This window comes from Neopsephotus bourkii, unplaced genomic scaffold, assembly GCF_033783945.1.
Source record: "Neopsephotus bourkii isolate Nb327-2 ecotype Australia unplaced genomic scaffold, CSIRO-AGI_Nbou_v1 NB_1287, whole genome shotgun sequence".
Classification (NCBI taxonomy): Eukaryota; Metazoa; Chordata; class Aves; order Psittaciformes; family Psittacidae; genus Neopsephotus; species Neopsephotus bourkii.
Window position 1 is genome coordinate 2477921 of NW_026901771.1, and position 16074 is coordinate 2493994.

Sequence of the window (16074 nt, forward strand, 5' to 3'; positions counted from 1 at the left end):
TTTTGTGATTTAGTGGGAATGCTGCCCAGGTAACTGAAAATAGTAAGAAGACATAGTTGGAGACTAAGAAAGAGGAAGAGGACTTGCCTATGAAGGCTTTTCCTTTAAGATGTGATTCACACTGAGGACTGAGAATTCTAGACTGCCAACAATTGTGGTATCAATGTGCTGCTGGAAGCTGAGGTCTTCAAACATGCATTCATAATTTCAATGCATGTTCAATGCTTAATCCTGCCCCATCCTTCAGAGAGGTGACAAAGGAGAACCTGAAAACTTCTCATTCCTTGCTTGGGAGAACGGTGATGAGAGAAACCAACAATGGGATTCTACAGTATGGATGGTAAGTTTGGTGGTTGCTTGAACCCATAAGCAATAGTGGTTAAAATCTGCCACTGTGACTAAAATGAAAGAAGTGTTAGTGAGATGAAAGAGAACTCTGAAAGGAGGTTTTTAATACATAGGTTTACAGAACCTAAAAACTAACATACAGAGAGATACCAAGAGCCAGTTCTGTCCTCCTGAGACTCCGAGATTCTAACACACAGTGCAAACAATTTATTCAGCCTTTTATTACATGGGATATCACTCTTTTTTGTTCTGTTAATGTTCTGAACAACTAAGATCAAGGGTGGAGAGAGGTGGCAATTTTCCTGACAGGTGGCCACATTAGCCAGCGTTTTCCCAAATTCTCTCCTCTCAAATGTAAATGCAATCTGGAAGTATGTAACGGCCAAGACTTTAGATTACAGTATGTTAGAGATTGGAAGGGACCTCAAAAGATCATCTAGTCCAATATAAGGAGGAAATTCTTTCCTGTTAGGTTAGTGAGGCACTGGAACGGGTTGCCCAGGGACGTTGTGAATGCTCCATCCCTGGCAGTGTTCAAGGCCAGGTTGGACGAGGCCTTGGGTAATATGGTTTACAGCGAGGTGTCCCTGCCCATGGTAGGGGGGTTGGAACTTGATGATCTTAAGGACCTTTCCAACCCTAACTATTCTATGATTCTATGATTCTAAGACTATTTTTTCTCTTTGTGTGCATACTGTTTCCTTTTTCCTCACTTCAGATAGGAGCTAAAATAACACACAGTGACGCACATTTGGGCAATGAATTTTTTACAACCTCTTCTTACATGTGAGGAAAGTGCACACAGAATCTATTTATCCCGGGATATTATACAGCATTTCTGTATTTAGCAGAACATTAAACAAATGCCAGTATATGCTATCAAGAGTGCTCAGAACCTGACCCTGAGAACAATTTCCATGTGGGCTACATATGCCATTCAATGACTGTAATATATAATCTAAAACCTATGGATCAAGCCTCATCAAAACTTAAGTACATGGGGAAAATAAGATATAGGATGTACTTGATTTATCCTTAACACATTACATTGTTACGTCACTATTAAAGCAGCACAGTGTGGAAGAGTAAGGGAATCAACCCTGAATTCCTTACAATCCGGGAGGTAACACAGAAAAGTATCATCAGAAACATGCACACAAGCTTTCAGGTTAAATGCCACTGAATTAAACAGCTCAAGGCTGAAGTGCCAGTCTGGAAATCAAAGAATCTATGTTTTTATCCATCTCTCATTAAACACTGGGTCAAGACACTTTGCCCCTCAGTGCCTCAGTCTCCTCAGCAGTAAAACTGGGATGGATACCCATTTTAATCTTTCTGATACTTGTTGATTAAAGGTCTCCTGAAGAGATACTATTTTTTCCCCATTCTATAGTGTGGCTTTTTGTAATTTTAATTCATGTCGGCATATATGATAAAATGCTGGTTTAGAATAATTGCAATTTTCTATTTGACAAATAAATACGGGTTTTCTAATAGAAAATCAGTACAAAGACAAAATAGAAGCATTAAAAAACCAAGAAATTCTGTCTTCCTTTACAAGCAATACTTCTGTTAAACTTCCCTTTAAAACAAAACTGACTGAGATCTAAGAGACCTATATGATTCCCTGCACTTTCTTTGGTGTTACACCCATAGGCAATGGTACATAAGAGTTTTTTCTTTGTTTTAAAAAACCCTGGGAGCCCAAAATAATTTCAAGTAAAGGTTATGTTACCTATTAAACACAATGGCACCAATATGGATGCCATTTTTCCTGCAATAAGTTGAAGAAAATATTTACAGTGGGGATTTTATGATTTCAAGAACAGGAGCTGGGCTAACAGTCCGACCTTCTTTATGCACAACCAATTTTTAATACAACTCTTTGCTCATTATCATGAAAAGCAAATACATATTCTTCAAATATTTTATTTTAATGAGGAGAATTAAATCTGGGGGGAAATGCAGTCGAGTTATGCAGAGGTGGAAGGTACAACATCTATCTGGAATAACCACATTCAACTCAGAACTCTAACAGAGTACCCTCTGTAAGGAGGGGAGATTTAGATTAGATAGTAAGAAAAAATGCTTCCCTGTGAGGGTGCTGAGGCGCTGGCACAGGGTGCCCAGAGAAGCTGTGGCTGCCCCATCCCTGGCAGTGTTCAAGGCCAGGTTGGACACAAGGGGCTTGGAGCAATCTGCTCTAGTGGAAGGTGTCCCTGCTCATGGCGGGGGGTTGGAACTGGATGAGCTTTAAAGGTCCCTTCCAACCCAAACCATTCTATGACTGAGTCATCTAATAATAAAAGCACAGTGAATTTCAAATTGGTGTGTCTCAGCTCAGACTGAATAATTTAGCTAATCCTTGTTTATTTACTGAAGCAATTGAAATATGTAAATATAATGTCACGAAGGCATCAATTTTGCATTGTACAAAGTAACAGCTAAACAACAAAACAGAAACTCAAACTCCTCTGAAAGCTTTAGCATTTAAAATGCACCTGCTGTAGCTGCTTAAAATCTAGCACTGTAGTGGGTGATAAGGGTTTAGCTTGCTCTGAGCTATCAAAAGAAAAAAAAACAAAACAACCCAGAAATCAACCATATTACAAAAAGAATCAAATTTCAGTATTTCCTTCTTTTGTTATCTGTGAGCAATTTTACAGCTAATGTTGAACAGCAACACATAAATATACCCAACATCCCAGATACGGTTTACTAGAAAGCACAGTTATCAGTAATTAGAGAGAAGATTGTGAAATCGTGTTTCTGCTCAAGTCAGCAGTTTGACATTAAAAGCACATGAAGATCACTGGATTTCCAGTCCTCGCTGTCTGAAAATCACAACTGTTCAACCAAACAGTACTGTGGAATTTTGGGGAAGTGTGAGTCTGGCTGCAATGGAGCTGATCAGCTTCCTGACAGCCTGTACAGTGGTGTGGCTTGGATATGTGACTAAACCAGTGCTGGGAACATGCGTGAATTTTATTGTTGTGGAGCAGTGCTTGCACAGCATTGAGTTTTTCTATTTTGCCCATTCTGCTCCTGCAGTGAGTAAGGCTGGGGCACGCAAGAGTCTGAGGGTTGACACCACCAAAGTGACCAAATGGCTATCCGATATTATACAACGTCATGCTCAGTATGATGCTCAGGATGTTGGGACATTTGTGGATACAGCATTTGTCTTCCCAAGTGACTGTTTCACGTGCTGAGGCCCTGGTTTTCAAGATGTGGCTGAAAATCTGCATGCTGATGGCAAGTAGTGAATGAATTTTGCTTTGCTTGCAGGCACAGCTCTGCTCCACTTATTAAAATGTCTCTACCTGAAGAGGGACTTACTCCACAAATGTTTGCTTACTTTGTTACAGGCTATCTAGGGAGCCCTATACTGGCCTTCCCACAGATGACATTAGCATGCTGCATTGCCTATGTGATTTCACATGCTACCACTGCCCAGGGAAGGTCTTTCTTTTTTCTAATTCTCTTGTACCTGCTTGTACCATTTCTAAATGGCATGATGGTGCCTGCTTCCTGGCCTGCCTCCCCATGGAAACATACTTGGTGAGATGCTCCAGAAGAAGAATGTGATTTAACCTTGCATCTGCAGAAGCTATGTTGGAAGTATATTTTAATAAGCCCATCCTCCTGGACCTCTTTTTCTGTGGAAGAAGACAGGCAGAATGATTTTTTGGTAATCCTTGCCACCATGATTGCTTTACGTATGTTTGACTGGAGGCTCTGGTCCCACAAAACAAGCTTGGATTTCTGTGGCAGCATTATCTTCTAGATGGGAAACCATCAGCAGTTGGTGGAAAATTTTCAGCTGTAGAGCAGAGTTGTAGAGCCCCTCTGCTGTAAGCTACTACTATGACCATCACCCTTTCACGTAGTCTTGGAAGTCCATGCCTGATTTCAAGAGTGTCAATCACCCTGTGAAGCCCCGCAACTCCAACTCAGTAGCCAGTTTGCAATGAGTAAGTCCACCAGTAGTGATGATTGACTGCCTCAGACATTATCCTTCAAACTATCTTCCTTCAAACAGTAATAGCAGGAGACACCAACAAAATCTTCCAAGTCTTTGATCTCTGTGAGTGCATGAATTATGAAGCGGAAGCCACATTTCAGGATTACTGTAACTACCTAAACCTCATGACTATCACTTCCTGCTATGCAAGTCTTGAAGGGCCGTCAGTATAGACTCACAAGTATCTTAACAAGCTTCACTAGAAGGCATGATGCTTGTGCCTTACCTAACTTTGGCCTAAGAGCTGATGAAGACTAATGCCTTATTTACCATCAGGTACATCTTTAACACCATTTGAGTGCTTGTCTACACCAGAAGAGATGCTGGTGGCTCATAATACACCTTAATGATGGAATCCACTTCTGGTTAAACTGACCCTTAGGACACGTGGGCATGAAGTCAAAAGTGCTTGTCTTGAGTGCAAGAGGTTATGAAAGAGACTGGGGATTAATGTTCACAGTTCTCAATCTTAGGTGCCTGCTGTCCCCTGTAAAACCTCTGGAAGGACTCAGGGCAGCCTTTCCATTCAGACAGGGAATACTAAGGATCAGTTCTTTTTGAAGTACTACCTTCTACATTCTCCAAATGATGTAGGCACTGAGGATGGCACTCATGTACATGATTGAGGAGGGCTATGAACTTAATATATGTCCAGAACAGGTTTGAGTGGGTTGGTAGAAATGTGCTTAAGTGGTGATGGCTTCTACGTATACTTTTCTAAACTACCTTTGATCTCCACAACAACACTAAAAAGCAACAGGCTCCAAAAATTTCTGGGTTATTTCTCCTTCCTCTGCTCCCCCTGGATGCTGTTGAGACTATGCTTACATTCTTTGATGCCACCTAATGATCCACAATCTCTTTTGGACAAACTTGGTTTCTTCTGTGATGCTCTTTTTTTGATTCTTCCTTCTGTACTCATGTGTGGCTTTGAATGTCATATCTGAAGCACCCAGGAAACATCTCATTTCCTGACTTGAAGAGATTCATTAGAAAGATATGTCATTCAGAGGCCACTTTGCACAGGTCAGGAGAAAGGTGAACATTGAAAGAATATTGCTTGTTTGCTGCCACTAAAAAAAAGACAGATCAGGGCTGAGGAATAGAAACACAAGAACTATGAGAACTGGAGTGAAACTAGGTCACAGCTAGAGAAGGAGAGATTGAGCTGGTTATGGATGGGGGAAAAGTACCTCCTCAAAGTGACCATTCCCTCCCCTCTCCTGAATGAGACCATAGATTCTGTTTTGTCTATCTCACCATTTTTTAGACCTCTGGAAAAATTATGCATGTCCTATACCTATACCTAAGCTTTTGGCTGAAAGTGTGTGATTATGTCTATCTCATACTGAACCACCAACATGGGGTACATGCTCCTTGCTGCAGAAAATCCTCACAGCCAGATTTCTTTGGTTCCAGAAACTTTGAAAGATCTTTTACACTGTTATTGCCACTGTAGAGAAAATTATTCAGTCATTATAGCCTTTCCTTTCTATCTCATGATGGGTATCGAACACTCCACAGCTCCCTTTTGTCCATGCCCTCCCTCCATAAAGAAGTGGGCAAGAAAGGCACTTGACTTGAAGAAGTCATCAAGACTTTACAATGGAAAGAATGCCTATAGCTAGACAGAAATAGGTCTCTCTTCACAATGCTAAAAGACACCCAGTGCATGTAAGTATGTGCTTATGTACTTCAGGTTTGTCTTCTTGCTAGATATTAATTTTCCTAAGTTATTTGAAGAAATGTTAATCTTCTCTCCATCAAGAGTATTTGCCAAATAAAAGCAAAAGAAGAAAAGAGTAAAAATAAATAGGTAAGTGCAGAGCATGACTACAAATTTCTGTGGCTTAAGGGTGTTTGCTAAATTTAGGTCACGGATATTTGTCTAAAAGATATCATTAGCAGCCTGGAAAGGAGGGCAAGTTGATGTGCTTTATCTCCTATGCATGACAACACTTCTGTTGATGACAGAGGTTTGAACAAAAAAGGCAGGGAAAGCTCTAAAGCTCACACAAAGTTTAATTAAGACACATCACTTCTTTATAAATGGCTGACTATCACCACTAGTCATCACTGCAATATCACAGTAAGTTGGGGGGTTTTATTAAATTCAATGAAATTCTTGCAAGAAACATCCAGAAAGCATTTTTTCAGATAGTGATCACAAATGCAGCCATCAGCTCCAATTAAAATGCTGCCAGGTCCATCCACCTCTATGCCATTTTTATGTGCATCTCCCAATACATGAAAATATATTTTTCCTTAGTAGATTTGCCTGCAGATGTCAGATTCCTTTTTTACCACCTGGATAAACACCAACTGAAAGTGAGGGAAGCCCAGTACATTTCACTGTAACATATTTAACCTGATTAATTCAAAAGCATCAAAGAAGCTTGTGAGACCAATGGACCCAAATTTATGCATATAGGCAGAGACTCAATATGTATACATATGTGAATGCACGCACAACCAGATGCATGGTAATCTCAGCATGGATCTTAAATTCCCCGAACTCTGGTTCTGTCAGATTTAATCATACAGGCATAATTTATTCTTTCTGTACATTTTATGATGTTTTTTATTCTTGACTAACAATAAATTCATTTCAGCAATAACTTATTTGGCTATCCATACATCCATATACTTCTACATACGTGTTGATTCCCATGGGAATTTTTAAAAGAACTTATATGAGGAGTACTGGCTCTTGGTGAGATTTGTGTTCCTGAGTCACTCAAGTGCTCTGGAAAAATCCCAGTTATATTCCACAAGGAGATAAAGATGAAATGCATCAATGATTCTTCCAAGTCAAACAACAGAACTTTGGGCTTATGATCTTGCCTGTGCTTCCCCCATTCCATCTGCCCAATAAATCACATAGAGTAAACAGCATGGAACACAGTTGGCTTATTTTAAGGATAAAGATCTACTGAAACCTTGTTTAGATCAAGAGACAGCAGTTCCAGGGACAGTAAATTTGTCACACTTCATATTTATATGTTATACCCTCCTTCTCACAGACCGAAACCTCAAGTTATATTCTCTTGTTTTACATTACATCCAACCTGATGTCAAACATTCTTTACCTTACTTCCTTTAACTACTGCAAAATTCCGTGCCTCCTCAGAACCCTGCAGGCAATGATTTAACTAGTGCTATTTGGGTTTTCTGCCTGATTTTTCACTACAGCACACAAACAGCCTCAGTTTTACCTCCCAGTAATATAGTCTGTCTGTGTACATCAGCTGCTGAGGATCCATGCTGCACAACAGAGCTATCGTAGGTTTAAATTTCACCTTCTCCTCTACTCGGGATAGTAACTCTGGAATGAAATATATTGTCTGCTTCATAGTAAGAGCTGAGATAATCTTATAGAATCATATAGCTGGAAAATACCCTTAAGAACAAGTCCAACCATTAACTACCAAGTCCATCACTACACTATGTCCCTAAGCACCACATCTACATGTCTTTTAAATACCTCCAGGGATAGTGACTTATCCATGGCCCTGGGCAGCCTGTTCCAGCACCTGACAACCCTTTCAGGGAAGAAATTGTTCCTAATACCCAATCCAAACCTCTCCTGATGCAACTTGAGGCTGTTTTGTCCTGTTCTATCAGTTGGGAGAAGAGACTGACTCCACTGCACTGTAACCTCCTGTCAGATAATTGTAGAGAGCGATAAGGTCTCCCCTGAGCCTTCTCCAGACTAAAACACGCAGGTCCCTCAGCTGCTCCTCATAAGTTTTGTGCTCGAGGCCCTTCACCAGCTTCATTACTCTTCTCTGGACCTTCTCCACAACTCCGTATCCTTCTTGTAGTGAGGTATCCAGAACTGACAGAGGATTTGAGGTGCAGCCCCACCAGTGCTGAGTACAGGGGGTGCTGTTGGCATTCTTGGCCATCTTGAAGCCATTTGTTTATCACAAAATATACCTATTAAAGTAAATATTTCTGTACTGTATTTGAAGTTCAGAGATCACCCTTGCTACCAAAGCACTGAAAGAAATTCATAAAACAGATCAGAAAAATTAGTTCAACTATGATCCTAAAGCAGAATCTCCTTGGGCAGAGCCTTGTGATTTGCAGATAGCTTTGCAAGAAGAAGAGTTTTTACATGTAAGCAAAAGCTAGGCTATCTTCCATACCACACAAACCTGAAAGGCTACTTCTACATTTTGTAGCAAATTTCATGGACAACTGCATTGTGCCATAGCTGAATTCTGTGATGCAATTTCACACTGTAAAACAAGCCAATTCTTACTGCCAGCATTTCTATTTCTCCTCTATCTCCCTCTCTGTCCAGTCCCAACTACGCACAGCAAAGAAGAACAAGTATTTTGCCAGGTTAGTGAATTGGACTGCTTATAGAAATACATGATGAGCACCACAGTCAGAGCAATGAAAGTGTCTGGGCCATGCAGTTACGTGGGGGGGCAGAGCAACAATTCCACTTCCATGTGCTAGGGAGAATATTTTTGTTTCAGTATAAAATGGCTACTGTATTGCCTCATAGGAAAACAAGAACCTCATGTTGCATGAGTTGTGGGTGGCTTACTTTTTTGCTCAAGCAACAAAGAGTGAAAAGGAGGATTTCCATGCCACATAACCTGCATCCATGACATTATGAAGCCCCTTAGTCTAAAGAGTATGTATGAATTACAACAAACAACACTAAAATATGTCAAAATACGTATTACCAATTTAAGCCATTGATGATAAATAAGCTTTCACTGGTGTGGAGTCCATTCTGGACCCAGTAAGTTGTTTTCTTTGCACTGGATAAGGCAAACTTTCATTTCTTAATAAGCAAAGACCATAATAGCTGCAGAAGAGTCTCTTTGACAATTTCTTATTGCAGCTGACTACCAACTAATCAGCACCTCAATACAAAAATATATTTTTGTATTTGAAGTAGGTGGCTGTACTGGCTAAGTACATCTTTAAAATGATGGAATTCCAAAGGAAAGGACTCAGTGACTCCAGAAAGCACCTAAAGTGAATTTTAACAAGCATTTGTGCGCTGAATAAATGGCAGTATAGAAATCCGAGAGCCACATGCTACTTCTTCAGATCTGATACTGGAGTAATCATTGCTTCATCTCTGGCAGTGTTCAAGTCAGGTTGGACAGAGCCTTGGTGACATGCTCTAGGGTGATGCATCCCTGCCCTTGGCAGAGGGTTGGAACTAGATGATCTTACGGTCCTTTCCAACCCAAACCATTCTGTGATTGCTAACAACACTGATTTCAATCTATTTATTCAGATTGAGAATGTATCAAACCCCCAGACTTCTCCTTTTCCTCTGAAATGAGAGAGAGACTTAAGTCTGACAGTCTCTTCATTTCTTGCTCCCTTGTATGGTGATATGGAACCTTCTCTGATAGTAACCAGAGACTGCACACTTCATTTTATTGCGTGCAATGTCACTCTGAACTGGAACTATGGAGAAAGGACATGGAGATAATAAGAAAAGGAATTCAATTTCATAGCTCCTCTTCATCTAAATGTGCTTGCCTAAAGCAAAGATAGTGCAGGTAGAGTGGTATCAAGCAATGATCTGAGCAGTGATCAAAGGTATGGGAGCTGGACACAAACTTCAAACAGGAAAAATGTTCTTAGAGGGGAAATGAAATCTGCTGTGTTTAAGACAAGGTAAAAGAATGACCGGATGGCATAACAACTGTCTCAAGAGGGCTTATTTTGCCCTTTACTTGCAGATTTTGTTAACTTGTGTTGGTAATAGGAAGATACTCTTCCATCAATGATTTGCAGTGCACTCTCATTCTGTGGGCTGCAGCACTGCTGTTCCTATGAGGATCCAGTACTCAGCAGTCATCAGTATAGGTAAAACCTATGCTGTTGTTTGAAGTTCCTTGAGAATCCCACAGAGACTACTAGGACCAGTAGAGCACAGCAACAGCAATTCCCACTGCTATAGAAGCTATAGCAGTTGCATCTAAAGCAGCCTGAAAAAGAAATCTAAGAGAAGACAAATTGACTGTCAGACCAAAATGAACTTTCATTTATCTGTGTACTCTCTAATGGTGACTTCTGAATAATATACTCTATTTCAGACCAGTTCAGCACAGTCAGCTTCAGTACTGCTACAGGATCATTTGAAATGATCACCTGAAGGTGAGATGTTGACCATTAACTCACAACACAGAGGTACATGTTCCATTTTCTTTAGAAACAGCTTATCTCTTGAGAGCTGTTAACTTGTGACCCATAGAAATACCAATACTTTATGAATCTTTTAGAAAGACAGGGAAGCATCAATACCATGATATGACTTACACTGGTCACAGGAAAACTTGGTCTACATCATTATATGAATGAATTCTGCCTTGCTATGCCTTTATGTTGCCCAGCAAAACAGTCTGATCCGAACAAAAGCCCTTTTAGTGCTACCAATAAACAAACAACTGAATAATTCAGTGTATTTCTCTGACAACAGCAAAGGTAGTTTGTCCTTTCAGTCCATCCATACTACTGCTCAGAAGCAGCTAAACAGAACATATGTGTGAAACAAATTCTCTCTTTTCGTTACCTAACACACTGATAGCAGAATGAAATCATGCAGCTCTGTATTTTATAGGATACTGTGGAAGACACAGAGCCATTGAAATCAAACTTTTTTTAGTTTGCTTAAAAAAAATCCATTATTAATAATATTTTCAGATGTAATGCTAACCTGTTCCATCTTGACTTGAATTCTATTGCCTGATTTCAACAATTACAGATGGTTGCAGCAAGACTGGTGTTCTGTTTGTGGTCCTCGGCCTGTTTCATTGATCACTGTTCAGCCTTGTGTACAAATGCAGTTATTAGTCCACAGCTAGGCTTTTAATGCAAGATGTTCTGTGAAGCTTTCAGAACCAAGTAGAGAAGCCTTAGTTAAAATGAATAAGTCATTCCTTTTATGGCACCCTCTGTCTTCAAAGCACAGCTTCCAGCTTAATTAAGCAAACCAGGTTCTGTGCGCCCAAGCTGAGAAGCATTTATGTTATGAGATGACAACTCTTTAAAAACAAAAAAATCCCTAGTAATTTTGATGCTCTTCTTTGATTCAGATGCTAGAACTGGTAGCAAATTTTCTGTGAATGAGGTAGGGGTTTGCTGGAGAGGATATATTAAAGGGAAGGGTGATTTAAAAAATATTATTTTTCTTTCTTTTTCTCACCTTTATAATCCATTTCCATAGAAGATGTATAGATAGTTTTATGTAAGGTTAGGCATATAGCTCATTTTCCACTGCATGTTCTATTCCGGTGGCAGGGAACATGCAGGTTTAACTTAATTCTACATGAATCTGCATTAATTCAGGCTCTGTACCTGCATTTTTCTCAAAGGAGGAATTATAAAGGTATAGGATGCCTAGCCAGAAACAGTCTTCTTCCTACATCTACATCTACATTACCATGAAATTCCCAATACCCTCTCTCTCATATGCAGTCTCAGTGAAGTTTCCAGAAACAAAGCTACGGCTTTCTAACCTTGCAAGGAGAAGGAAAGATGACCACTACACCTGCACCTTCCAGAAGTGCACAAATACAAGGGGATTTTCCTCTTTGAAATCAAACAGAATATATTCAATCTAATTCATACAAGTAAATATTAAGAGTGGAACTATCAAAGCAAAGCTTGTCACATAACTAGAGGTTTAGCTGAGTCTTGTGAGAAGTGCCGGACCAAATAGAAAATAAAGCTTATGAAAAATGCAAGAACGAGAGCACCAAAAACCAGAGGAAATTAAGTATTAATCATGTTACATGAAGCACATACGTCTCCAGGAGGAGATTTTCTTTACTTTGTAACCTGCCTTTGGGTTCATTAGGTTTATAGTTACCTCGGGAACAGTGGTAGCAAAAGAACCAGAAAATATTAGACTGGTGTTTTATACCCAGAATTTATTTAGCTACAAAAAGGTTGCAAAAAATATTGCTTAATTGCTTCCATATCCTGTAACTTTTAAACCTTCCTGAATGTTCTTTCTTCCTTTTTCCCCCCTTTCTTCTTTCCCCCCCGCCTATTTTCACTAAATTTGAATACATTTGAACCATGCCAAACTAAGAAAATGATGCAGAGAAACATTTTGAAACACACATTTAAATACTCTCAGATTTTTTAATCAAAGTTTTCAGATTTTTCATTACATTTATATTCAATTAATTCTGTGTAGACTTCCAACTTAAAATTCTACTATATAAAAAAATACATGAAGTGCTGGCACTGATGTACCTTTATAATTAATGAAAAGGAACAGGCATTCTCTTCTCTAATGATGATTCTGCCCTAAAATCACTTATTTGACACCATTCACTTGGAAGAGACTGAAGAGTATCTCATACCTAGATATCGAGAATGAAGATGTCCACAGTTCATTGCTGTGATGCAGCTAGCCTATTTATTTATTGCTAGCACAACATTCACAACTTGCTCATCACCACTTTGTAGTCTACCTTTACGCATTGAAGAGCGTCTACTTTTCAGGCTGAAACTCAAAATTAATTCTGCTTTATATTAGCAATACATGCCAAAACCATATGCCAAAAACTCAAGCAAAAATTTTTCTTTGGACACCTGAAGGACCTAATGGTTATTCCTCAACAGCACATCCTTTTCCAGTCCATCTAGTAAAGCAAAGTGAGGTAGAACATAACAGTATAAACTGTAACCTTACCTGAGTGCTTTTAGAAGATGATTCATGTCAATGTATTACAAATACATAGAAATGGTGCAAACTCTGAATGAGAAAGGATACATTCGTATGGCTCCTGTCCTTGTTCCAATTGCCAGGATTTTCTGCACTGGATCAAAAGCTAAGGCAGTGGGTAGGTAAGGAAAGCCATGGCGAACCGTCTGAAACAGAATAAATGAGCAAAGTGATTAAGCTGCATCCACACATAACAGCATGTACGCATAAAGGCACTTATACTTTGCTATATGTTGTACAACTTGCAATGAATTTCAAGAAAAATATTAACAGAATCACAGAATGATTTGGGTTGGAAAGGACCTAAGATCATCCAGTTCCAACCTCCTACCATGGGCAGGGACACCTCCCACTAAACCATGTCACCAAGACTCAATCCAACCAGGCCTTGAACACTGCCAGGAGTGGAGCATTCACCTCCACAGCCAACCCCTTCAAGTGCCTCAGCACCCTCACAGTAAAGAACTTTTTCCTTATATCTAACCTGAACTTGCCCTGGTTTAGTTTATACCCATTACCCCTTGTCCTATTGCTCAAGGCACTGATGGTGAGTCCCCCTTCAGCACCCTCGTAGGCCCCGCTCAGGCACTGGAAGCTGCTCTGAGGTCTCCACACAGCTTCTCTTCTCCAGGCTGAACAGTCCCAACCTTCTCAGCCTGTCTCCATATGGGAGGTGCTCCAGCCCTGATCATCCTCATGGCCTCTGGAGTTGCTCCAATAGCTCCATAACCTTCTTATGTTGAGGACATGAGCAACGCACACAGTGTTCCAAATGGGGTCTCACAAGAGCAGAATAGAGGGGCAGGATCACCTCCTTCATCCTGCTGGTCACGGTTCTCTTGATACAGTTGTATATTATTTTGAATAGGGGCAAGTCTCACTCATGTCAATTTCTAGATATGGTCCTTAGTGATATTTTAAATGGTTTTGTTGTAACAAAGTAGATTGCAATGCATATGCCAACATACTACTGATACATATTGCTTATATTGTATAATGAAAGATAACCTCAATACGCAATATGCAGCTGAACTAGAAATAGAAGACAGACACATAATATGCTTTGAAAACACTGCCACAAATAACCTTAGCCTCCACAGAAGAGCTTCAACAGAAAGAGAACACATCCAGGAGAAGAGATCAAAACAAGAAATAAAATGAATTGAGTCTATGAGGTAAAAATCCTCAATAAAAATTAAAAAACCAAAGATGCCAGAAATGCTCTCAAAATAAGCAACTGAACCACTCACACTTTCTTAACATCTGTGTGTAATACTATACTTTTAATTCTAACTTTTGCATAGATATATTGAGGAATAAATGAATTGAGGATGATGCAACACATTCTTGAGTTTCAAGACCACCTCAAGCAACATGTTAATTTACCTTAACCCAGAGGTTCTGACCAACATGAGACCTGCCTGATTCTTATGAAGAAAAATCTGATGAGGGAGAACACTAACATAAGAAAAAAACTGGAAATAACTAAAGTAGAATATACAAAGACACCTCCAAATTAACTGATTCATTTTGTGTGTGACTGCTTACTGAAAATTGGCTAACAATATATTTCTTTTGTATAATATTACTGATTTATACCATTTAATAGAATATTGAACTTGAGGATTGACTTTTTTTTTTTTTTTAGCACATGGTTAGGATTGCAGGGGAAGTACTTTGAACTGAATAAAATTTAACTTTTTAAAATATCTTTTTATTCCTTGAAAGGATCTGGCTCATGAACTGTGTCCACTAAAGCGTTCAGCAGTCTCTACGGAACAACTTCAACAAATGGGATTACTTATTTGCAGACCTGTTGAGTAAAAGGCAGCTGATGATTCCTACAGCTGTATCACTCCAACTCTTCCAGTACAGCTGGAAACACTTGAACCGATATTCCGAAGTAGCTTGGGAACAACCAAATGTATGTTTTTCAGCACATAACCACCTCCTTAAAAGAAATCTTACTGATCTCCAATCTTAATTATTGCTGATAGTGGATGTTGTTAAAAGAATGTCTAATTATTAGTTTCTAGATTGCAGAAATCCAGAAACGTGCTACTTCAGCAAGCTGTAGAAAAGTCATTAACTTCTTATGTCAATGGAGATATTTGTCAAAGATTTCCACAATTGTGTTTCTGGCTTAGTTTGGTTTGAGGTTTTTTACCACCTTGTCATGTGGCAGGATCAACCAAATATACCTTTTTATTTGACATCTAAGCTGGAACTCAACTTATATACTATTAAAATGGTTTTGCCTCTCATGCCACAAGCACATAGGGAAATACAAACTGTAGTATTTTCCAGTGTGCTGAATGTCTGGCCTAACTTGCATTACTAATTTCCTGTTACGTTTGAGATTTCTGGGTTCTTGGGAATAGATCTTCCTTTTCCGGAAGAAAAACCCCAAACAAAAATGTATTGCAAAAATGATCTTTTTTATTATTAATTTTTAGAAATCCTCTCTAAGAAAGTTTGAACTTCTAGCAATCCCAGGCACAGTATTTGTTTCTGATGTTTAGCCAGGACTCGAGCTTCCATCACTACTTTTTAGAGCTAAGAATGCAAAGATCAGTGAGTTTAAAGTCTTACTTGCACTCTTGCCCATATGTATTTAGCATAGGCTTTGTATTTTGGTATTTTTGCAATCTCCAGTCAGATTTTTCGTTTGGAAATTTTAATTGAGTGCAGTTACTGAGACAAAACAATGGTTTAGAAGTAGAGCCAAAACTCCCAAACTCTAGGACTGACTCAAAAGTGTTATTTATGTTTCGCAGCCATCTTCTAAATTTGAGTATTTCCAGTAATTCCAGTTGCAAAGTTCTTGGGAATGGAAAATTCTGCTGTTTGTAGAATCAATCAATCAATCAATCAATCAATCAATGTTGAAGACTATTTAACATCCAAGTAAATGACAATTTTGAAGTAAAACATTTAAATTTATTAAGACTTTAAATAAAGGACAAATACAGTGTGGCTG

General features: G+C 39.2%; 1 protein-coding gene across 6 annotated transcripts in view; it reads right to left on the reverse strand.

Annotated features, from left to right (window-relative positions):
* STXBP5L (syntaxin binding protein 5L) overlaps nucleotides 1–16074 on the reverse strand; it is a 189253-nt gene that overhangs the window by 154297 nt on the left and 18882 nt on the right. For all 6 annotated transcript variants that reach the window (XM_061365408.1, XM_061365407.1, XM_061365409.1 and 3 more), the window contains exon 2: nucleotides 13143–13240. In XM_061365408.1, coding sequence (XP_061221392.1) covers nucleotides 13143–13240 — 98 coding nt within the window. The remainder of the gene's footprint in view (nucleotides 1–13142; nucleotides 13241–16074) is intronic.